General features: G+C 42.9%; 1 protein-coding gene across 7 annotated transcripts in view; it reads left to right on the forward strand.

The window, feature by feature from the left end:
* Positions 1-24,099, forward strand: part of LOC107980810 — a 321,278-nt gene that overhangs the window by 250,796 nt on the left and 46,383 nt on the right. For all 7 annotated transcript variants that reach the window (XR_004226971.1, XM_031925614.1, XM_031925613.1 and 4 more), the window contains one exon: positions 18,680-18,759. Coding sequence is in view for 5 of the 7 variants with exons in the window: in XM_031925614.1 (XP_031781474.1) it covers positions 18,680-18,759 (80 nt within the window). In the remaining 2 variants the exon portion in view is untranslated. Of the gene's footprint in view, positions 1-18,679; positions 18,760-24,099 lie in introns of those variants that run through there.

Genomic DNA, 24,099 nt, shown 5'->3' on the forward strand with positions numbered 1-24,099 from the left:
AGCGCGTGTGTGCTCTTTGAGAGCCGCTCATTTCGAATATGCGCTGCGTAGGTATAGGAAGCCTCGTTGGACTGGCCTGGGCTTGAGTTATAATACCGCTCGCGAGTCGACGAGTGGGTGATTATATTACGCTCGACTCGCGTGTCGCTCGTCAATGAGCCTATCGTATGCCCAAAAGAATTATAAGCGGCTGCTTCATTAGGCGCTTCTTGAATGTGTTATGCGCTTGTGTGTGTGTGTGTGTATGTGTGTGCTATTTCCTCTATCTCTTTCGGGATATATATATAGATCGAGCCTGACACGTGACGGAGTAATGTAGGATGCTCTGTTTAAACTTATAATGTTAATTATACAAGCGGTATAGAGCATAATTAGCCCTGGATGGAGGCTTGTCCGTGCAATTTGAAACGCCTCGGGCGAGAGCATAATTCTTAGCTCTCGCGGCGCACCGGGCTCTAATCGACTTAGCTTTTTAACTCTCGACGCAGCCTTCGGACACGCGACTCTGAAAAGAAGCAATAATGCGATTTAGCCGTTCTTTGTATTTTTCCCTTCACGAGAAGTCTCCGTTTCTTAAGTAGCGGCTATAGGATACACTCGCGACCGAGGGAAAAAGACAGCGGGGTATACATATCTCCGGTGCGTTCGGCCTTTTTATCGTCGCCGGACACGAAGGACGTCGAAATCCCCAAGCTGAAGCCTCTCGCCGCGAGGTAATAAAGGAAGGCGCAAGTCATTGTTTCGGGAGCGGGAATGAAAGAGCCGACGTCGACGACAACAAATGGAGCGACTTCCTTTTTTCTCTCTCTGTCTCCAGTGAACTGTCCCGTAAGCGCGGACGGAAGGGAGCTTCGAATTCGCTCCCTCTCTCTCTCTCTTCCTCTCTTATATTGTCTTCGCTCGGGCGATTTAGCGCAAAATGAAACGTCGCCGTGCGCCCGCCTGCGTGCGCTTATGCCGGAGATAACCCAATTATCCAGGGGGTTTATCGCGCCTGCTCTTCACGGACGACGATGAACTGACTAACGTGACGCTCTGCTACTGACGTCGTTTATACACGTACACAGTCGACCGATTATTATTATTATGAGATTCCTCGGAGTGGATGCGTCCATTGTTTCGATCTCTCTCTCTCTCTCTCTCTCTCTCTCTCTCTCTCTCTCTCTCTCGCCGTCTCTGTCTCTCTGTATATCTGGCCTCGTCTTGGATGGTGAATTATTTTGCGAAAATAGTGCCGCATTGTAGTGCGCTTTCTTTTGTTTGAATCTTGCTAGTTTAATTACTGTCTCGGCTCCGCTATGACAAAGTATAGCGTAATTAAAATTTGCCTTCTGCATTTTTCCCCTGTACACGCGAGCGTGAAAAGTTAACATTCGAATGCAGCGAAGGCCATAGCCAAGAACTCTCTAAATGTACAAGAGTGAAAAATCACTCTAATAGAGTCAAATATCACTCTTTTGAAAACATAAAACAGAGCCAGTCGGAATAGAGTGAAAAGTAACTTTCTTTAAGAGTGATTCATGTCACTCAAATCCTTGAGTGAAATGATATTTCTACTAATACTACAAACCTAACCTAAAAATAATTAAAAATGTATGTTTATCATCACACTGCGAGTAACTTTTAAAAAAAGATAAATTTTCAAAAATTTATTTATTTTTACTATTATATTTTAGATTCATTATTTATTAACTCATTATTTAATTTATTGTTCGTATTATTATTAATTTATTATTCATGCATTTATATTATTATTACACCTAATGTATTGATTTAGTATAGAGAATTAAGGATATAAAAAAGTCATGACCGGAAGAAGTGAAGCCAAGAATGCGTCAATATGATTGGCTCATATAGTGCGCATGCGTCAAAAGTATCGTTAGAATTTTTTGATTTGTTTTTGATTTCTAAAATTGATTCTAATATTAAAAATGTAATATAATACTATAATACATATGAAATTATAATTTGTGTCTTTATAATATTCTAGAGACATTCTACTCTCGAGACTATTCTATTCTCGAGACATAACCTTAAAATTTTAAAAGGAAGTTGGCGACGAAACGGTGGCAATTTTGAAATTTATATGAGCGCGAAATGAATCATATATTGTAAAGTTTGATATATTTCCGTGATAGAAAACAAATATTAAAAATATCAATCAAATATTTATATTCCATTTAATAAGTTAATGAAATTATAGTCTACTACAGTGCACGCAGCGCACTGCGCCAAGTCTAGTTAAGGAAATTAAAATTTTTTGACGGCGACGGGATTTGAACCTGGGACCCCCAGCTTGACAGTCGAGTACACTAACCACTCATCCAAACAGGACTCATGTGTACACAGACTTTCGGATCGAATATATCAACTACTTTACATATTAACTAAAGTTAATAATATATGAACAATAATTAATAAATAAAATCAACAATACTTGCATAATGTCACTGAACATCTGATTATTAGATAAGTCAATTTATACCTTTTAAATTTGCATTTTTTTCCGTGCGACATCACTCCAGCATCGAGTGATTCAGAGTAGGAAAATTTTATTACTCGATTACTTTGAGTCATTTTTATGACTCTATAGCTAGAGTGATAGAAAATCACTCTATAAGAGTGATTTGGATCATGTTATGACTCAATCTTCCCGATCACTTCTTTTTAGAGTGAAAAAATCACTCTTGAAAATTTAGAGAGATAGCCGGGGACGAAAAACGTTGAAGCTCGTCTATCAAGGTGATTCATCCCCGCGCTATTAAGCCGCAATTCACGTATTCATCATTGTTCGATAACCATCAGCTGCAGTTACTCCGGTCCCTTTTCTCTCTTCACTCCCAGAATCGCAGGACGTTCCATCAGCCAGTCGGTCCAATTAACCGGGGGTTTCAGCTTTCTCCCTCTATATATAGCTCCTTTTTCTCGCCTCCAACTCCAGCACAGCAATTGGCTCGTCGATGTAAAGGAGCTCAAGTTTTTCGGATAAGGCGGGATTTTCCCGGGCGTACGCGAGTCACGTAAGCCCCGTCGTCGAATCGCCTCCTCAGCTCTGTATACACACTGTGCGACGCTCGACACATACGTACACGCAGACACAAGCGCTCGCTGATGCTCTCTTAGTCCTGCACAGCCAGCTGCCAAGAAGAAGAGCTCGCAATTGGCTCATTTTCTCACCGGTGACCTCTGACCCGGTTCTTTTCCCACGCAGTACCGCGTTGCTCCTTTTTTTTTTTTTTTTTTTTTTATTTAGCTTACCCAAGTTCCACGTGGAACTTATACAGCAATACAAAAAATAATATACATGTAAATACAGTAATTTTTACATAATAGCCTTACGATTATGTTTTACAAACTTAGATTGAGTATCATATGTTTAATTGACAGTTCTTGAAATAATCGCAAATAAACTGCAGTACATTCGGTTTTAGTGTGGCAAGAAAGGATTTGATTGTGAAAGGTGGGAACATTTTTTCTTTTTTTAAACGTGACAATAGTACTGTTCTTTGTGCCTCGAATATTGGACAGTTCCACAATATGTGATTAAGGTCTTCTGAATCATAGCCACATTCGCATTTGGCGCTCGAAACAATATTTACTCGAAACAAAGATGCAGCGAGGTTATAATGATCCGCTCTGCATCTGTTGATTGTGACTATGTAGTCTCTAGGAAGGCTTGATTTGTGGAACCAGGGTTTGACATTTTCAGTCCTATACATTTCAAAGTATTCTCTACCTTTCTTTTGGGCCTGTTCTTTGTTAATTGAATCGGTATTGACGAATGCTGTTTTCTTGGCTGATGCTAAAATGTCGGAGTAAGGCACGCGAGAGTAGTTTGAGAAGTTTTTTTCAGTGGCTCTTTTGGCTACGGTATCGGCCCGTTCGTTCCCCTCTATTCCTACATGTGCTGGTATCCAATAAAAATAAAGTTCGTTTTGTGGATTCTTTTTTTTGAAATGGTTATAATTAGACTTAATTTTAAGAATAAAGGGATTAGTATGTATGCCTGTAATAGAACTTGTCAAACTCTCCAGCGCACTTTTGGAATCGGAAAATATAGCTACGTTTCGGTTATCGTGTTGTAGTGCTATTTCGGAGGCTTCATAAAGTGCAATACATTCTGCTGTATATATAGAAGCATACCTATTAATGCTTTTACCTAGTTCTAGATTGAGTTTCGGAACCACACAAGCTGACCCAACATTTTTATTGCCTGGTATTTTGCTACCGTCAGTGTAAATATCCAAAATATTGTTTTTTTCTACAAAAGTTTTGATCGTTGAATTTGGAGAGTGATCTTTCGTTAATTTTTCTCCGAGGTTGGTATTGATTGGAATAGAAGTGATAGTTGTCTGGAAATCGTGCAAGAACATAGTGTATTTGCACTGTGTATCTATTGAGTCAGCTATTGTGGTCATGTTTTTGATGCATTGGTTCAGAATTCTTTTCCTGTCGTTCTTTTTTGATGGTTCTGTCACGTACATTAGTTTGTCATAAATTAGACTACTCTTGTTGGATAGGATTTTACCGAAATATTTGTCGCCTAGAAAGCTCGCTCGCTCCTGGATCAAAGTAAGCTTAGATTCGGCTAATATAACATTGGTTGGAGTTGACCTTCTATAGCCAAGCGCAATTCTAATGGCATTATATTGAATTTGTTCCATTTTTTTTGCGTATTGTTTTGTTTTTGGGAAGTACAGAAAAATACCATATTCCATGAGCGATCTAACGAAGCTTTTGTAAATAATAATCAGCGTTTCTGGGTCTGATCCCCACCAAGTGCCACAGAGATATTTCATAATATTGATGGCGCTGTTACATCGTGATAAAATCATGTTGACGTGATTGGCGAATGTTAACTTATAGTCGTAAACAAGACCCAAGAATCGTACATTGTCTTTTGATTTTATTTCACAGTTGTCGATGTAGATAGCTGTTTCACCCGGTAAGATATTTTTATTATTGAAGTGTATTAAGTTTGTTTTTGCAGGCGAAAGCTCGAGGCCTAGTTTATATAAGTTCTGTTGGACTACTTTAACCGCTTCTTCTATGATGCTTTTGCATTTTACAAATGGGACTATACGTGAATAGATAGCTGTATCATCTGCAAACTGTGAAATAGTGACGCTCTTGGGTACGTTTTCGGCTATCTTTGCGACATATATTAAGTAAAAAAGCGGGCTTAGAACCCCTCCCTGTGGGACACCTTTGTTAACTTTTATTAGTTCTCGACCCTCGATATGTGTGTGTATCCATCTCTCGCGAGTTAAAAACTTTGCATATCTAATCATCTTTTTTGAGCATTTAATTTCCGCTAATTTATTGAGTAGGATATCGCTTAGCACATTGTTGAATGCCCCAGAAACGTCTAAAAAAGCAGCAAGGAGATCCTCTTTTTTAGCCAGTGCTTCTTGTATTTCGAGGGTGAGGTTTGTCAGGTTGTCTGTGCATGACCTCCCTTTGCGAAATCCAGACTGATTTGTGGGGATGATATTATTTATCTCGACCCAATACTCAAGTCGATTTTTAACCATTCTTTCAAATAGTTTAGAGAGGCAGGGGGTTAATGAAATCGGTCTTAGCCCGCTACCATCTGGTTTATCTACGAAGTGAACGATCGACTCGGTCCAAGTGGTTGGAAAGTCACTCTCTTGAAACATTTCATTATAAATGTCAAGGAGTAGCAGTTTGTATTTTATAGAAAGAGCGCGTAAAATTTCGTAGTCAATCCCATCTATTCCAGGGGAGGAGTCCTTTTTACCTGAGCTTAATGCTATGTTAAGCTCGGAAAAAGAAAACTGGACGTCGAAAAATAAGTTATTATCGCACGAAGGTATGTAATCCGCGTCGACGCCTACCCAAGGAGGAGCGATTTTATCCAAACAGCTGCGTGCTTTTTCGTTATAGTCATCTTCTACCGTAGGATATTTTATTTTAATCGAACTATTTTTTAAAATTTTAAATGTATTCCAGACTCGCTTTTGGCTTGTTCTAAAGTTGAGAGACTTTGCAAAGTTTTTATGATACTCTATTTTTTTCTTTTTAAAAGTTAGTTTCGCGAGTGCACAATTTTTATTGTAATCGATCAGGTCTTCGAGGTTGTTAGATAATTCCCATTTTTTATAAGATTCGCGCCTCAGTCTTTTTATTTTGTTGCATTCAGGGTCCCACCAGGGAACGGGGTTACTAATCCGCCTTTTGTGGTTATAATTTTTCTTTCGTGGTGTCGCCACTTTAATCGATTTTGTAATAGCGTCTACAAAAAAATCATATTTTTTTGACGGGGACAACGTATCATACTCATTCTTAAAGAAGTTACTATAGTATTCAGTTAGTTCATTTTCGAATTTTTTCCAATCGGTTTTAAGTGACTTTAATCTGTAAGATTGTTTATGATACGCGTGTTTCCGAGCGTCTACGTACAACAAAATAGGATAGTGGTCGGATGCGTAAGTTTCGTCGTACACTTTAACGTCGACCTTGTCTGCTAAGCTAATGGTAGAGAAAACGAGGTCTATATTTGATTTGAAATTGGTTCGCGCATTCACGTGCGTGAGTGTGTTATGATTGTGTAGGAAAAGGTTATTGTCGGTCATACTATTATATAGTCTTTCACCGTTCGAATCCGTAAGTCTGCAGTTCCATAGTTGATTGTGAGCGTTGAAGTCTCCCATGAGGATAGTATTGTTGTTGTCTGTGCTTCCAGTGATCGCATTCCATTCGTGTTGCTCAAGCGTGCTTCCAGGTATTTTATAGCATGCGAGTAGATCCAAGGAGGGCTCGAAGTTTGTTAATCTTATCCCTCCCATCTCAATGTCAGGCACATGTGTCGGGAATTGAACTATCACTGAGAATTTGATGTCTTTTCGTATAAGATAGAGAATACCTCCTCCTTGGGTGTCCTCTCTGTCTTTCCTGTAGGTATTAAATCCTGCAATCTTAAAATTATCCTTGGGTTTAAGCCACGATTCCACACAAACTAGGATGTCTATTTCTTGTAAAATGTGGCCCAGTTCATTCTTGCGCGGTTTGATACTTCTAGGGTTCCAAAAAAGTAATTTGAGAAAAGTGTCTTTTGGGTTCATTTACACAGCTAGATGTATTTTCTATTAATTTAGGGTTCGTCGATATCAAGAAGCTGGTCACTATTCGACAATGATTCATTATCGTCTGAATTGATAAGCCGATTCTTTATTTTTGTAATACGAGATTTCATATGTCGGTTGTTAATATAGCTATAGATTTCGCTCAAGCTATTGTGAAGTCCTGAGAGGTCGGTTGTAAAATCCGAAGCAATACTTTTTATGTCGGATCTTCCATATGTTTTCAGGATAAAACTTGCCAGTGCGTCTAGGTTCCAATGGTGTTCTTCGCTGTTTGACTCGATGTAGCTTTTAGCTGGTTCTAGATGTTCTTTAATTTCCTCTATGGTATGAGTCACTTTACTTGCCGGCTTATTTTCAGACGGTTTCTCTGAAGGCTTGGCTCTCTTTCGTAGCTTTCTGTTGATTTTATCTTTTTGTTCATCTGGATTGTCCTTGATATTGCTGGATGTTGAATCGGTTGTTAATGAGAGAGGTCTCTTGGTCGGAGTAGGAGGAGGAGGCATATTATACTTATCGTCCTCTTGCATCCTATTTGCCGGGTCAAGTAGTTGATTGGCTGGTGTAGGATGCTTATTGTTGTTCGCTGTTGACTCTATCCCAGTTTGCGTGGCGTAGTTTGTTTCTATAGTTCTACAGTATTTTTGGGTGTGCCCTTCTTCTTTGCAGAGAAAACACGTAAGCTTGTCGGTGGAAAAATAAATCCAGAAGGTCATGTCGTCATAAATTATTTTAACAGTTTCTGGCAGTTTTGAGATGTCATCAGGGTGTATATACATCTGTCTTCTAAAACTCATTAGATGTGAGAAGCCTTCCTTAGTAACTGAAGAGGCCTTAATTTGCGTGATTTTGGAGAGGGGCGTAACGCCTCGTTCTTTTAACTCCTTCTCTATAACAGCTGCTGGAATGAGCGGCTGTACATTCGAAATGAGAATCCGTTTAGATTTGGTATATAAAGGTCTTATATCGAGAGTGTGCTCTTTGATTGTAACTTTTTTTACATTGTAGACGAGTTTGTCTGCTAGTTCCGAGGAGCTTAAGTACAGGCAAGTTCTCCTTTGCGAAATTCTTGAAACATATTTGATGTTGATGGGAAGAACTATTTTTCCAATTGCAATGCAGTAATCTTCAATTGTTAACCCTTCAATTGAGTTTAGAACAATTGCTTGTTCCTTAGTCGGGTATTTTTCTTGTTGCACAATATTGGCATAGGTAGCAGCAGACTGCACCTCTTGCGTTGTTGTTGGCATTTTTAATTTTTTAGTTTCTTATTTAATAGAGAGGATTTTGTGCCACAGGTAGCCTCTGATTTGAGGCACCTGTGGTACTAACTTGATAGAGTGTAGATGAAAAGACTATAGAATATTTTCAAGTGTTATCATTAGAATTTGACTTATACATGAATTCCACAGAAAGTAAACACGCGAGCGAACGCTCTTCGGGAGCAGTGATAAACACGTCTTACACGGTCAGAGTTTCGCGCGAGACTCACCGCGTTGCTCCGCTGCGATCTTTTCGCCTTCTTCAAGCCGTGTATACGTATATGTATATGCTTTGCTGTTGCGCACTTGACGAGCATTCGCTTATTGCTCGAGCTTTGGAGAGGAGCGACCTGCTTTTATTATCGCTATGCTATTTTTCACCCCCTTCTTGTGTACACGAGAGATTTGAGAGAGAAAAAAAATAAAAAAACGAATTGAAATATTGCGCGTGCGTATATGAAAGTCTTGTATATAGAAGAAACATTTTTGTGCAGAGTCGGCACGTCTGCAATTTGCGTCGTTTGTTGCAATGCAATCGATGGCAACCCTATGGATATATATATATATAGTCGCGCTTCGCTGATGATTGCAACTTCACAGTGTATTCATGTAAATTGATGTAGAGGCGTAATGCTGTCGTTACACGTCGTAGTTGTGAAACTCGACGCAGCGAATGCGGTGTTGATTCTACGACATGTCACACGAGTGAACTTCGACGACTACGAACTCGTAGGCAAGGAATTTTGTCATCCCTGCGGAAGATACATGACATTCCCGTCCCATATTCCCTTAATGACGACAATCGTTTGTGCAGTGTGTGTGTAATCATTGTTTCAACGATATCATCGACTGCTTTTGAAATCCTTCGCGGAATTCAATTCGCTTCCAAAACTTTGAGTGTAGTAAGGTACTCTGAACTTTTCCTGGATCCCGCTGCCATTTATTAATACCATTGTGTGCTCCTATATACTGCGTATCGGACATCCGATTCGTTTTCATCAATAAGCGCACACAAGCTTATCTATTGTTTGGATTTCTCGCGATTTCCCAAGCGAATTCTTCCTATTTTCCTTCCACTTATAATTCCACTCCGCGCTGGCTCTTTTCCAAAAAGGCACAAAACGCGTTTCATCCTTTCTTTAAGAAGGACATCATTAGCACCAGCGCTACACGGAAAAAATGGTTAGTTGTGATAACCAAGTACTTGGTTGGTATAACCAAATTTCTTGAGAAAATACGCACCAACTATTTTGTTGGTATCATTAACCAAGTGGACTTAGTTAATAAAAATTTGTAACCATAACCAACTATATGGTTGTAATTGGTGTAGTCGCGAGGCGACAAACACTATTTAATCTTGGTTATCTTAATCAATATATTCGTTTGTAATACAAAAAAAATATATCGACAATGATAATCAATTTGTCAGTACAACCAAGATAATTGTTGGTTCAAGAATAATTTAGCTCTGATTACTAAAAAAGTAGTCAAGTTTGTTTCCAGAACGATGAAGAAAAAAAATTTTTACTGATTTTTTTACTTTTTTTATTTATTATTTATTTATTATTTATTTATTATTATTTATTTATACATGCAAATTTATTTTATAGGCCCGTTTACAAGTGTGCTATTATTTTTTACATTTAATTTACATGTTTACAATTTTATAACACAATTAATATATCTGAAAAAAATTTCTCCCTCACTGGGGATCGAACTCGGATCCTTCAAGTCTAAAGGCGGAGACTCTGTCGTCGCGCTAGCGATCCAGTTGGTAAATAAGAAAATTTTTGAAAATATAAGCTGCAACTCGGATTTCAACTAATATCTTAGTAATTACAACAAAAATGTTGGTTGACCCACTATGAAAACAGTGATGTACCAGAAAAATTGTTGTCCTTGCCAAGTAAATTGGTTAGTAACCTATAAAGTTGACCTTTTCATTGTAAAAAAGTTGGCTTGGTAAAATTAACCAAGCACCTAGTTCTCATAACCAATTTTTGGTTAACCAATTATCACTTGGTTACCACAACTAACCATTTTTTTACGTGTAAAGAAACGTTGAATAAATTTTCAATCCGTCAGCGCACTTCATCCCGATGCCGACCTTCGAAAATCGATCGCCAGTTTCAGCTATGATTGAAAAGTACGAGATCGCGGTGAGCGATCGACGACACTGACACACCCAGTGTATTCAGCTCTCTCCTCTCAATTTCAAATCGGTCCCAATAAAACGGGCGAAACGCAGCAGCGCCGTTCCAAGTCCATTAGCGAGCGGTTACAGAGAGCGTCGGCCAGCGTGAAATTCGCGGTGACGTGAACTGGCTCTGCTAACGCACACCGGCCCGGCGTGTATTTGCCCGAGCACTAACGTGTATATACTCCGCTGCTGTGCACCTGTCACTGCTGTACCGCTGCTGCTGCTACTGAGTGGGATATGCCCCTGCGTCAGCCGCCTTTGATTGCCCATCGCGGATACGCGCAGGACACAGTTGATCTTGAACGATTTAGCAAATAGAGAGAGTGAGAGAGAGAGAGAGAGAGAGAGAGAGAGAGAGAAATGGACAGAAGCCGCGCGCATGTGGGCGATTTCGCATGGGCCGATTGTCCAAATTTCATCTACTGCCCTATGTATGCTGCAGGAGTGGGATATCACTCCGATACCGAAATAAGAAACAATATACGAAACCACTTAAACATCATGAAGTATATACCCCCGGTATGACTTTTCTTCGGCAAAAGTCCCCGACTTTCGGAAATCGATGTGCGCACCGATATAGCTCCTCCGAATTATTCAAATTTAAACAATATTGTCGAAATCCATGGACGCGCCACAGACACACACACACACACACACAAACCTCTCTATATAGGTACTCTTTCTCCTCCCGCCGAGTATTACAAAGGGGCAGGAGAGGATTCTCCGCTTCTCGGGTTTGTATATCCTCTCTCCAGCCCCTGCACACGTATACCCGGGGAAATTTGCGTATTCCGAGTGTCCGTCCCTGCCGCCGCCGCCTCTATTTATCAATTTCGGATTTCAAGTATACGCACACAATACATGCGCGAACTGTGTCAGCCGCGCGCTTCGAGCACGTAGAACCGCGACATTGACTAAAGGATTTCCGGGCCGACTTCTTCTGAAGTAGGTTAACGCTCGCGGGAATGTATGCGCGCGCGCGCGCGTTTATTGCATCGATTTTTATTGTGGACATACGCCCGCTATACATACCTCACGGTCTTCCATCTTCCGCACTGTCACGCAGTATAGCTCTTCTGATGCGCATCTGACTCTTCCGCGCGTGTGACTTTTAATCACCGCGGGGTGTAGGTATTACATATGGTCTTTGACATGCATCATTATAAGAAGTGTAATATTATATTCACACACGCGCGCACACGTGCCGCCATTTCATTGAAGAATTCCGCGAGCATAGCAGGGCTGCAGCCAGCCGGAGCTAATTCAAACGCAAGGATCCCGAGCGAGCAAGACGCAGCGACAGACAATGAGAAATTCCTCGTACTCAGCGTAAAAATGATACATCGCGCGCGGCGGAATTTTGAAAATTTATATAATCGCACGCCGGCATACTACCCGGTATGCAGTATCGCGGCTCTCTCTCTCTCTCTCTCTCTCTCTCTCTCATACACACACACTCTCTGCATGTTTTATCAATGTAAGACAAACGACAGGCGGCAAATAAAAGTTTTGCTCCACATTCATTGCCGGCGGGCGCGAGGGGGGCAGAGGGGAAAAAATGCAAGAGTAGGTACTCCTGAAACGGTGCCGCGGGGAGTCCTGCATCTGCGGGGCTGAGAAACGCGAGAGAAATTTCATCTCATGAAAATTGAAAAGAAGCCGCGGACGCAGCACGCAGGCGCTGTACACTTCTCTTATTTATTATATGTATATATTTCGCGAGAAAACGCCGGAGGAGAAAAATGTCAGTACTCGCGCGCGGGCTGGGTCTCGTAATTTTCCGACACTTTCAGCCCATAGCTGCCGGACAGTGAATAAGGAAAGAGAAGTTGGCCCGACCGAACGCGGCATCGCTCATCGATCTGGCCCCCTGTGTGCAGCGGATTCTTTCTCTGGGTACATGCGGGCGGGCCACGACGACGACGGCGATCGTAAAGATGCAAATCGGCCTGGGCCGATCGCTGCTGATTTCATACGCTGAAATACGAAAAGGATTTGAGAGCCATTGATCATTTTCCTCGTTGCGTGTGCACTTTGCATGTATAAGAGCGGAATCGGGAGATGATAAATACCGAGTCGTTCTTAAAGGCTTGCACTTTGGGATGTACGTGTACGTGGATTGCCGAATGCTTTTCGTGCACACGGTTTTCTTTCCTATGGACGGGGTTATTTCTGCTTTTGTCTTCTTGTCTGCACTATCAACGTTTCAGCGTAGAATGCAAGCCTCTCCTTTCTTTTCCGACGTTTGTGCCGTGAGAGCATTGAAAGGTTTTAAATATTGATGAACCAGTAAACGTGAATAGATAAACAATTCTGTGAAAGCGTGTAATTAAATGCGCTATTGCTCAGTGCTTGTACTCAGTTTTAATACCGATAGCTTACGCTCGGTACATATACATAATCACGTTTGAAATCAGCTTCTCAATCCTGGATCTGAGGGCCGGTCAGGGACTTAGTGCTAATTAGTACGCTAAGCCATTACCCTTTGAGCCACAGATTTTGCTCTAGAACTTTGAAAAGAAAAATGAAATCAGAATCCTCTGCAACGTGTAAACCCTGCTTATCGAGAGCTATACGCGTATAATTTTATTTTCACCGTCATTCCTCTACAAAAATTGCAAACGAACAGAATGGATTCGGTACTTTCGCGCTTGATTGTTTTTTTCGTGGCAAAGAATCGATGTCAATTTTCATTTCTGCATACAGCTCGTATAAATAGAGCTTCTGTTGCAGTTAATCAACGATGCATTTGTATGTTTTCGTACGTCGATTCAAAAACAACGTATAAAAAAATGCAATATAATAACGAGCAAACACACGTCTAGATAATAAGCATCAGTAGCAGAAGCCAAACCGAGACACAGAGGTGTCCCCCAAGTTCAATCCCATACAGCATATAGCGTCTCAGACGAGCGAACGATGATCGTCGCTTATAGGCATTATCCTTGTGAAGCTCTCGTTGCTCGGTGCAGCCTCTATAGGCCCAGGTATATATCACTTTAATCACGACACTAACAATGCTCAGAACTCGCGTAGGCGCGCACGCAGCGCATACATAGGCAGAGGAGACGCTACGGATTGCGGGGAGGAGGGCAGCTTTATCGCGCTGCGATCCGCGGAGTACAGCGCAGCTGCGCAACCTCTGTCCGGTTTATAACGTCCGCAGCGCGGCACTGCCGTCGATGATATAATCCGATTATCCCGAAGATGAAGCCGACATGCGATTAGCTCGCGCATGCTTTGCGTCTCCCTCTCTGTGCGCGCATGACAAGGATATAAGGTCGTCGACGTGCCATTATGAGCTTCGCGGACGAGAGAGGCAGGGAAGCCGGCGCATTGTCGATCGATTATCCTCTGTCTTCTGTTGCCTAATTGACAGCTTGTTTTGGAGTTTATCGCCCGATATACGAAATAATCTCTCGATTTTATTAAATCGAGCAGCGATTGTGATGGTGAAAAAAGCGTCCCTCTCGTGATAGAGAAAATCACGCGCAGGATCTTTTCAATTACGAGGGCAACGATTCACCGAGAGGGCATATACAACTCCTCGTCGCCTCGTCTCCGTCAAAGCTCCTTGGCAACTGCGAATACAAGTCGTCGCCGAGCGCGACTATTCGAGATGGGATGGCTTATACGCTACTGCGAAAGAGAGAGAATAGAGTCGTCGGTGCACAAGTGCGTCGGCATACACACGACCGAGAGAAAAGCGAAAAAGAGAGAGAGAGGGAGAGAGAGAGAGAGGGGGAGAGAGAGGAGCGAAAGAAAGAGGGGTAGACGACTCTCGAGGAAATCCTCCGGCCAGACGCCGCTAATAATTCATTCTTCTTCTCCTTCCGAGCTGCTCTCTCCGCAGTACACTTTTGCCAATGACTCAGCCGACGTCGCGACGCACACGGCTCACTTGCGACCGCCCTATAGTCTCTCTCTCTCTCTCTCTCTCTCTCACTTCGAGCAATTCTTTTTTGCGTCGTGCGCTTGCAAGCTCCTTTTTTTACTCTGACGTGCGCGCGCGTGAATGACTTCACTGAAACGACGACGGGCGCTCTTTTGTGCTGCTTTAATTTACGTATATTATCGGGGCCATCGCTTTATGAATCTTGCATGAGTCTGCACTGCGCTTATTTTATTTGCGGATTGTTCTCCATGAATTCTGTACATATAAGGGAGGTACTTCAAAGAATGAAAAAAAATGCGTTTTATAAGGAGTGGTTTGTTCATACTACGTGCGCTTGTATATGTGGTTTGGAAGAATTTAATTGATAATCATCAAACTTCGCACGTACGTGACTTACAAATAAATACAGAAATTACAGTCATAGATCTTGTAGTCATGCACGATTTTGTCGAATAATCGCGATAAATATAAATCATATTATTATACGTGTCCTCTCATTAAATGCTTATTTTTAACCTCAAATAACCACATACCACACTCGAAATAAACAGACCACACAGTAGTTCAAAAGTCAACTGCGTAACGTACAATCAGTAGAAGAGAAACACGTTCACGCAGAAGGAGACCACGCTTTAAATCACGCTGATAGCCAGTGCCCGCGCGCAGCGGCGAATAGCCCATATACCTCATCCTGTGCACAATCGATCTCGGAGCGCGTGTTAGCATTTACGAATCATTAAAAAAGTCCCGCCGAATGTTCGCGGAACTACTGCTACACAGCGGAGTATATATATAGATAGAGGGAGGAGGCCCGACACACAGCCCTATCTGTAGCGCGCGGTGCAACAAAGTTCGCTCGCAAACAGAGCAGGGGAGAGAGAGAGAGAGAGAGAGAGAGAGAGAGAGAGAGAGAGAGAGAGTTAGTAATTTTGCGATTTATGTCGGGGCCATTGGCGACGCCCCCGAGCCCGAGCGTACAAACGAGTAGAAAGGAGCCGACTTGTTTGTCGCGGACCTCATCGCTGCCAAAGGAAGAAAAAGGGCCGCTCGCGGAAGGAAGAAGTGCATGGAAGAAACTGAGGGAAGAAGAAACTAGGAAGTAGAAAGAGAGAGGGAGGCAAAATTACGACGGGGTGACGAGAGACGAGGCTTTTGTGCAGCAGCTCTCTTCCTCTCTCCTACAGCATATACAGTCGAACCGGAAGCCCGGCGAGAGATAGGGAATACAATGAGAGAAAGATTGTGCCACCGGAAGGAGTTGGCTTGATGGAGATTCAAGGATCGACTATACGTGCAGTGTGTATCCACGCGAAACGTTTTCTCTTTCCGAGAAAGTCGATTGGCTCGCAAACTTTTTATATGCATTTAAGCGGCGCAATTATCGAAGATTCACCATCTCTCGCCGCAGTTTGCGGACTGTCGCTGGCTTTTTCGTGCACGGACAAAGCCGTTGGTCGGACGATCGTTCCGTTTCCTCTCGCAATTTCGAGGGAAGTTTTGCATACTCGTCAACGACACGTTCGGCTTCTTGCGCTGCAGTATCGTCGTTATCGCTCGAGTTGGACTCGTCGTTGGAGCTCTGTGAGAAATAACTGTTTTGGAAAAAACTACATGCTATTGTATTTTAACATATATAGGTTTGCGTGTAACGGAATCCCCTAAGCCGCGTATTGTTTATCCGAGGGAGCAATCGATCCGATTACACGCTAGTTTAATCAAAGCGGACAGCCGTTGTTACCGGGAATTGAAAATCAAACACTCTATTTTTATCACGAAAACGTGTGCAAAAACGAAGCGAGAAAGAAGAATGCAAAGAATCAGGTCAATTATTGCCTCCTTTTTTGGCGTAATAGGAAACATTGTCTCAAAACAACACGTTGAGCTTTTTTCGGTTTCATTGTTCTCTGACAAGGTCGAAGGAGTTATTATCTGTCACCGAGTCATACGTTATGTTGTTTATTCAATGGAATAGTCTGATTCTGAATAGTACATCACCTTGGAATAACCGCATTGTCTTGAGAGACGAATAATTGAATATGCCGCTTCGATTTCAGTGCTACCACGGTATCAAGTTCATTATTATTGCATTTTATAATTGTAACTGTCGAAAAGTTCTGTTTTTATTCGACGACCGACGCATGGACCTGCAAGCAATGGTCATGCGGTTAAGCCACAGTGCGTCATCCGACAAGGGGTGTTCGCGACTGTAGAGCCGGTACGTGGACCATGAGTGTTGGATTGAGAGCGTCCATTTTCAATGAAAAAATTCCCGAAGTATGTATACCTGCTTTAAGCTTATTGCTAGGCGTGCTAGAACGTACTGTGGGAAGAAGCGCGTACCTTCTTTCCATCTTTTATGATAGGGACAAGATGCCGGTAAAGAGGACGCGGTTCCTTTTTATAAGTGACGCTGCGTGCGGGGGATTCCCGTCCGAAGTCTGAGCTTTATTGCGAGACCACTCGGAGCCTAGCAGGGGAAAACTCAGGTTGTGGCTTAAGTCTTTATAACCTAACGTACATTAGGCCTCAGGTCAGCAGACCGAGCTTTCTTGTAAGCCAGAGTGCGAGAGCTCTGGCAGTCTCAGCATCGTCTCGATCGAGTGAACATCGAGCGACAGCAACAGTGTAATTTTCTAAACTCTTATTTTTTCAAATATAACTTTACTTATTTTAGAACTACTTTCAGCGTTCGCTTTTTTTCTATGTTCAAACCTCGTTCCTACCGAACAAAACACTGATAGTTTCTCCATAGTTTAAAGGGCTTGAGGTCGTTCGAGTAAAAGAACGTTTTAGAGCGTTACATGACAAGCGAGGAAGGTTGATTGGCAGACCAATGATAATTGAAGATCGCTCGTTGCCCGGCGAACCAAACATGCGAAAAAGAGAGCAGATGCTTGCGAGAAGTCATTGCGCGCGGTCGAGTATTCGAGTGTTTGTATATAGTTATAGTATGATTGATAAAACATCATCATTCACTAAACAAAGTTTTCTGGCATATCATTTTACAATAATTTTACATGCTATGCGAGGAATTCGACCTAGTGATAATTTATTCAAACTAACTCGTGTATAATATGCACGTGTTTGAAAAGTTGACGCATTTTATTGCTTAAGCATCGATTCAATTACGCCAACGTTCGGAATAAGTATATCATCACCGTATTACATACAAAATCCCTCTCGTGTACGAATTATATAAATAATTTTACCAACCATGACTGCAAAGTTTTGACGAAAATGAAAAACGTCGTTGTGAAACTCACACAGTGCGCACTCGTTGATTAAAAGCGCTCATTCTGAATTCATCAAGTTAAGCGAAATGGCTACGCTACTCGAAAAGCCCCTCGTTAAGCTCTCTGCTTCGGACAGCAGAAAAGCTGTAAATATCAAATTCCGAAAAATCTCAGAGAGAGAGAGGAAATAAAAGTCACTATACAGCAGCCGCAACAATACCCCACGCTGCCGTAGAGAGAACCACGTTTCTCTCGCTCGGAGCAGTAGCGGACCCGCCTCTTTCGAAACTCGCTACCGTCGCTATACGTATAGCGAAGCATGTGGTCAGCTGCAGTGGCCGACGTCCGAGTCGAATATGGAGAGAGAGGCGCCAGCCGATGCATGCGCAAGTAGTATCAGCCTAGCTCTCTCGAACCCGCGGCGGCGTCTTCTCCAGCAGCTCGCGCTCTCGAGATACTTGGCATTTTCGCAGCGCACTCGAGGTCCAGATTGCTCCGGGGGATCGGCAAAGACGGGAAGCTGCGCGCAAGTGTAGTATAGAAAGCGTTGTACACGTACAGAGCTGGCGCGCGTGTGCCCGCGGCGGCTGAAATTGAAATGCGACGAGTGAGCAGCCTCTATTTCGTGCTCTCTCTCCCTCTTCGCTTTCACCTTCCGCTCCTCTTCTCAAGGGCGTATTTTGCCATGCTAATGATGAAAGATGCGCGCCGGACAATGGATCGTTAAATTTACCTTCCGGCGCGCGTGGACCGCATGGCTTCCTCGCCTTTGTGTCGCGTAAAATCGTAATTGTGAACAATGATGCACTCGCTCGCGCTCTCCTCCTCCTCCTCCTCATCCTTTTCCTTCTTCGGCGAACAATGCGAGCGCGCTCGTTTTGTGTTTTTAATTCGAGAACGCGTCGCTGTTGATATTACTTTCATACATCATAATACGATATCTAATATACCAAGCACTGAAATCGGCTCTCTCGTTCTGCTTGCAGTGGCTGACCGAATAGAGAGCGTACTACTGCGATGCTACCGTCTGCCGATTGAAGTCTCCGAGGAAAGTCGACTGAGCAGCGTAAGTATACACAGTAAAGTTGTTTTTTTTCCTGCGTCCAAACGTACACTGAGAGAAATAGTGCGTAAATTTTACTATATGTTCATGACAATTTACTGGAAAGTTTGGTAATCTCGTAACAGACTGACAAAACTGACCTTTTTACTAGATTTATATCAATTTTTACTAAACTTCCATATAAAATTTACCATACTCAATAGGAAAAATTAACAGAAACTATAGTGAAAATCGCCAAAGTATGAATTTTTACCTGACAGTATAGTAATTTTTAATAGAACGTATAGTACTTTTCATCTGAAAATCGGAACTGATGCGTATTGACGCGTTATGCGCACGCGCGTTTAGCAAACATGGCTGTTTTGTGTGTTGCCGCTAGGGGGTGCACGGGAAATAAAACCCGCAAGCGGTAAGAAGTTAACTCAGTTAGTATATAAGTCCGTTTAGCAACCCTGTTGTAACAATTGCGAGCGTATAAGCATATGTACTGCGAATTGCGAATATGTATAATAATTAAGCGTTTAGTTGTAGGAAATGTATCTAGGTTAGTTTAATGTCTCTAAAAATCAACTGCGGCGAGTGAATCGATAATGTTCTCTGAATGAAGTGCGTTAGAAGAGTAATCCTCCATAACCATAAAAATTTAGAGCCATATAATAATTGAAAATAATTTTTCCACTATGTGCATTTTTATATTTAATTTAGTCAGGGTAAAAATTACTACTCAGTATAGTAAAATTTATAGTTTTATAAAATTTACTATACAGTTTAGTAAAAATTACTAGACTGTCAGTCTGTGAGTGGATTACCAAACTTTTTATTAAAATTTCCTATCCATTATAGTAAAATTTACTATAAATTTCTCTCAGTGTATACGTGTACAGCGGCACAAAAGCCGGAAGATTAAGCCGAACGACCCACGCGGTCATTAAACCTTTGACGGGCTTAAATCAAGGCTCTCCCAGCGGCGTCAATAGCGTGTACTAATAAATTTTAACAGCTCGCGATAGTTTACGGCTGCGTTATTCGTCGAAAATGACGTTTACTCGGGGAAGGCCACGCGTAAAACTAAGAGCATAGTAGCTGTAAAAAACGGAGCTTTTTATCGCGCCTTCGCCCGCGTCGAGGCTGCATACTATAATCTCGAGAGCCCGAAACAAAGGCCGACGATGATAGTCGTACGGACGGAGGCGCAGTAGTCCTGTATACATGAGTATACGCGCGCGGGGGCGTCGAGTCGACGCGTCGCGCGTAATATATAAGCCTGATGGAAGACAGATTCCGGCTCGATCGACTGTGAATATTATCTCTAGCGTCGTATACGTACGTCCCATACACAGCCTCTACACTTATCTTCGCATCGCACCACGACGATGACGACGACGACGAAACGACTCTGCTCTTCCCCCGGGGACGAGGCGCCTTCGACACCGCGTAAAGCCTGTATATAGCTCGCGTTGGCCCTGGCCCCCCGGCTTATCTATGCCATACCTGCATTATATAGACATACATACACGTGCGCTCCGTATAAGCGTGAGATGTGTAATGCGCATTAGGCTCGCGCGTATGTGCAGCAGCCGGCTGCTTCTGGCGCCTGGGCGATAGTGAGTAATTCGACATTTTATTCGCTCGTTTTTCTTTATTGCTACGTACGCGCCCGCCGCCTCGAATGGGGATTTTCATGTCTCGATCGCCCTGTGCTTCAGGCCGGGATGATCGTTGCCGGTCAGCGGAAAATCGGCTTGTTTATTTTTGATCGACCATGTTTATGCCTAGTTGACTGTTATTATTGCGTTTTATATAGCTCCTGACCCAACTGCGATATACTTACGCGATTATTAAACTCTCCGTGAGGAGATTTACGTAACAAAGTATAATCGAGTTTCGTTGCGTTACACGCGAGACGCTGAATTTCAACGAACAGCGGAAGCTGCAACTCTTACGTTCAGCTGGCACTCGTACGACGAGAAAACTCGACTAGTTCTCTCAAAAGCCAACTTTTTCGAAAAACAGATCTGCACTCTTGGTGCGAAATTCACGTGGCTTATGGAAGATCGTGCAGAAACAAACGTCCAAACTGCAGTCGACTCACGCGTTGCGTCGAGGATACACATCCTGTCCTACTTTCTTCGGCGCAAAAAGCCAACAACCGCGAAATAAGTAACTTCTTTACGGATCACCGCGCCCCTTATATATCTCTTTCGGAGCCGTTCGCGTATACAGCGCAAACTTTTCTCATTCGATCGATAAACAATCGAGCCTTGCCAAGTGTGCGCTCGTCCCACGGGATACACACTACACTAAATCTATATGGCGCCACGCGCACGTCTTGCTCATCGCCATTCTCCCGGTGTTGCGCGCGTGCGAGAAAAACTCGCTGTACTGTAGCTGTGTGTATGCTATAGGCAATATGCAGAAACGGAGAGAGAGTCTAGACCAACTAGCTCTCGCGCGCCGCCGCCGATGGCCGAAGCTTTGTCTCTATATGTAACTGGCCGTCTGATAATGCACGTGGCTGATTTTCGGGGAAGGAATTGTTGCATTGGTTGGCGATCGTTTTGGAAGGCTTTAATATTTCGAGTCGTGCTCTACGCGCTGATGCGACGATTGGGCATTTGAAAATTTAGCACGATTCGAAATTCCCAATACTATGGAGATTCCGTTTATTTGCGCATGCCACGAGCAAACTTGATTCGAAGCAACCTGATGAATAAATGAATTTCATGAGAAACGTATGAATTGACACTGCATGATGAGCACGTCACACAGAAATAGTGCTGGAAAGTTATGAACATTCAAAATCCATGTGTGAGTATGAGAGTCCAAGTGAAACAAGGTGGATTCGTTTACAGAAGCAGTTCGATATGTGCATCTTCAAAGCCAGACTCGTCAAAGTCCAAAACATTTCTAACAACGCGCGCACACAATAATATACCACTTCAGAATAGCGTCCTATTAGCAAAGCAACGATGCGTCGAGCAGTCCCGGCTGTAACTACCCCAAAAACGGATACTACGACAATCGCATCCTCCGCACAAGCCACGAGAAGTTGGGCATGAAAGTCAGCTCAAAAGATAGACACGCTCGTAGCAGTCGAGCAGTGGCAAACGGAATTACAGAGTCAGAGGTGGAAGAAGCTTCGCCGGTCGCGCGCGAGCCTGAGAATTACAAATAGCCGGCGCGCTCCGGAGGCACTTTATCAAAGACAGGAGTGGCTAGACTTTTCCGTCCAGGCGCACGGCGCGCGTTCACGCGTACACCCTTGAAATTGAATCCGTCCACACGTACGCCGGTTCGCCGCGCCGTGTCCTGAGAGTCTGTCTGCTGGCTAAGCCACACCTATATATACATACACTGAGAGAAAAGAATCCTTGACACAAAGAAGAATTCTTAACTGTTAAGAAAATTGGATTAAAATATGGAGAAATACAAGCGTCCTAACAGTTAGGTTTTCAGATTTTTGAATTTCGTAACTTTCTTTCTATCGACGTAAAATCACTAGCACTTTATAATTACTTGTTTTCACTTCTTATTATCATTTAGTATCACTCTGAGACTATTCGATGTTGAAAGATTCTTTGTTTTTGCAAAATATATCCGAATGATAGTACGATAGGTATCATACGAATATAACCTTACACATAACCCCGCTTTTCTGTGTGTATGAAACTATCACAAAAGTATTTATTCATACAGAATCTTCGACTAAATGTTGTGCATCAATATTATTTCTTCCAGGTACGTAAAAAAAGCATGTCACGCGTGAAATAGTATAAACGCATGTACGGGTCTCCGATTGCAGCCGACACGTTTCGACGCCTCGCGTAGTCGCGTGCCGACAAATCGCGCTGTTGCTGCACTCGGTCGATAAGTTTTTACCGACAGTGCGCCACAATCGCTCAAAAATTCCTAAATCCTTAATAGTTAAGAATTCTTCTCTTACTATGAAGAAATTTTCGTTTGCAACAAATACATGAAAAATAAGCTGTGGTTAAGTCGCGAATTCTTTGCGACAAGGATTCTTTTCTCTCAGTGATACATATACTCTCGCACAGCCGTATAGGTACAACCGGACGAACACGTAAAGGAATATGCTCGGACGTGTGCGGGCCACCACCGCCGCTTATTCAGCATATACGCTCGCTTCCAAATCGTGTACAGCGCGTCGAGTACGTATGTATACATATAGAGTTTCTTATCCCCAAGAGAGATATATAGCTGGGCAGTATTCTGTCTCGCGTAATCTATACCCTTATGTATATATTGTTTGCCTATACCTAGCATTCTCGTCTCCGTTACTGTAGCGAGAGGAAGAAAATTCGGACAAAAGCAAATTAAGAGACTTCACCCGATGACACAGTCCGATTCGCTTGAACGCGCCGCACAGCTGCAGGTTGCGCATCGACGCCCGCGGAATATTGATGGCCGTGATTTTCTGATTGCTCGACGGCGTTTTTCACCTTTTGTATCCTTCGAGGCAGTTGGCCGCACGCCTGACGTGAATACGTTATGGGTATGGCGAGCCGCCGCGGGCTGCTGCATGTTTTGTTGCGAATGCTAGTCCGCAGCCCCCGCACGTCTATATATATATATATATATATATATATATATATATATATATATATATATGGGTCACAGGGGCGCTGCGCCTGCATACCTTTCCAAAGGCGGCTCTCTACGCCTTTGTGGCTTTGCCGGCGATTTATCGGATAATCCGCGCTCGATTGAATTATATATTATACAGCTTTTTTCAAATGAGCGAAACACGACCAGTTTTTATAATATTCAAATGCGAATTCGGTGTTACACGCGCGGGTCTCGAAAAACGAGGTGTTATCAATCACAATTGTCATTATTCCATACAGCGAATTCGTTTTACACTTTGGTGTATTTATAGTGATGAACTCCCCCGCGCTATACGGATATCAGCTTAATTGACGTTACGTGTTATTGCGTGTCATACCCTCAGATTATCGTCGACCCTCGATTTAAATAACTCATCGCGCGAACGACCGCGAACAGTTACATGTAAATACGGCAACCCTCGAAGTTAAAAACGCAAATTCTCAACGACGCACACGAGCATCTACCCGTCAAATAAAGAACTCTCTCGGTAAATCACGGGGACGAGCGAAAAAAAAAGAAACTGGCGTATCATCGGGTTACCATAAAGCGTCGAGTAAGTGTCGGCGGGCGACGTCTCATTCGGGAGGCACGGCGGGCCGAATTCGCGAGTAAACAAGCCAACAGGTCGAGCGGCCATTAATCTTGGTTCGCGGGCAGCTGCGCCCGGCGACCCGGTTGATCGAAGAATCCTGAGAGGGACGAGAACGCGTACGTGTC

This window comes from Nasonia vitripennis (assembly GCF_009193385.2).
Source record: "Nasonia vitripennis strain AsymCx chromosome 3 unlocalized genomic scaffold, Nvit_psr_1.1 chr3_random0004, whole genome shotgun sequence".
Taxonomy (NCBI): domain Eukaryota; kingdom Metazoa; phylum Arthropoda; class Insecta; order Hymenoptera; family Pteromalidae; genus Nasonia; species Nasonia vitripennis.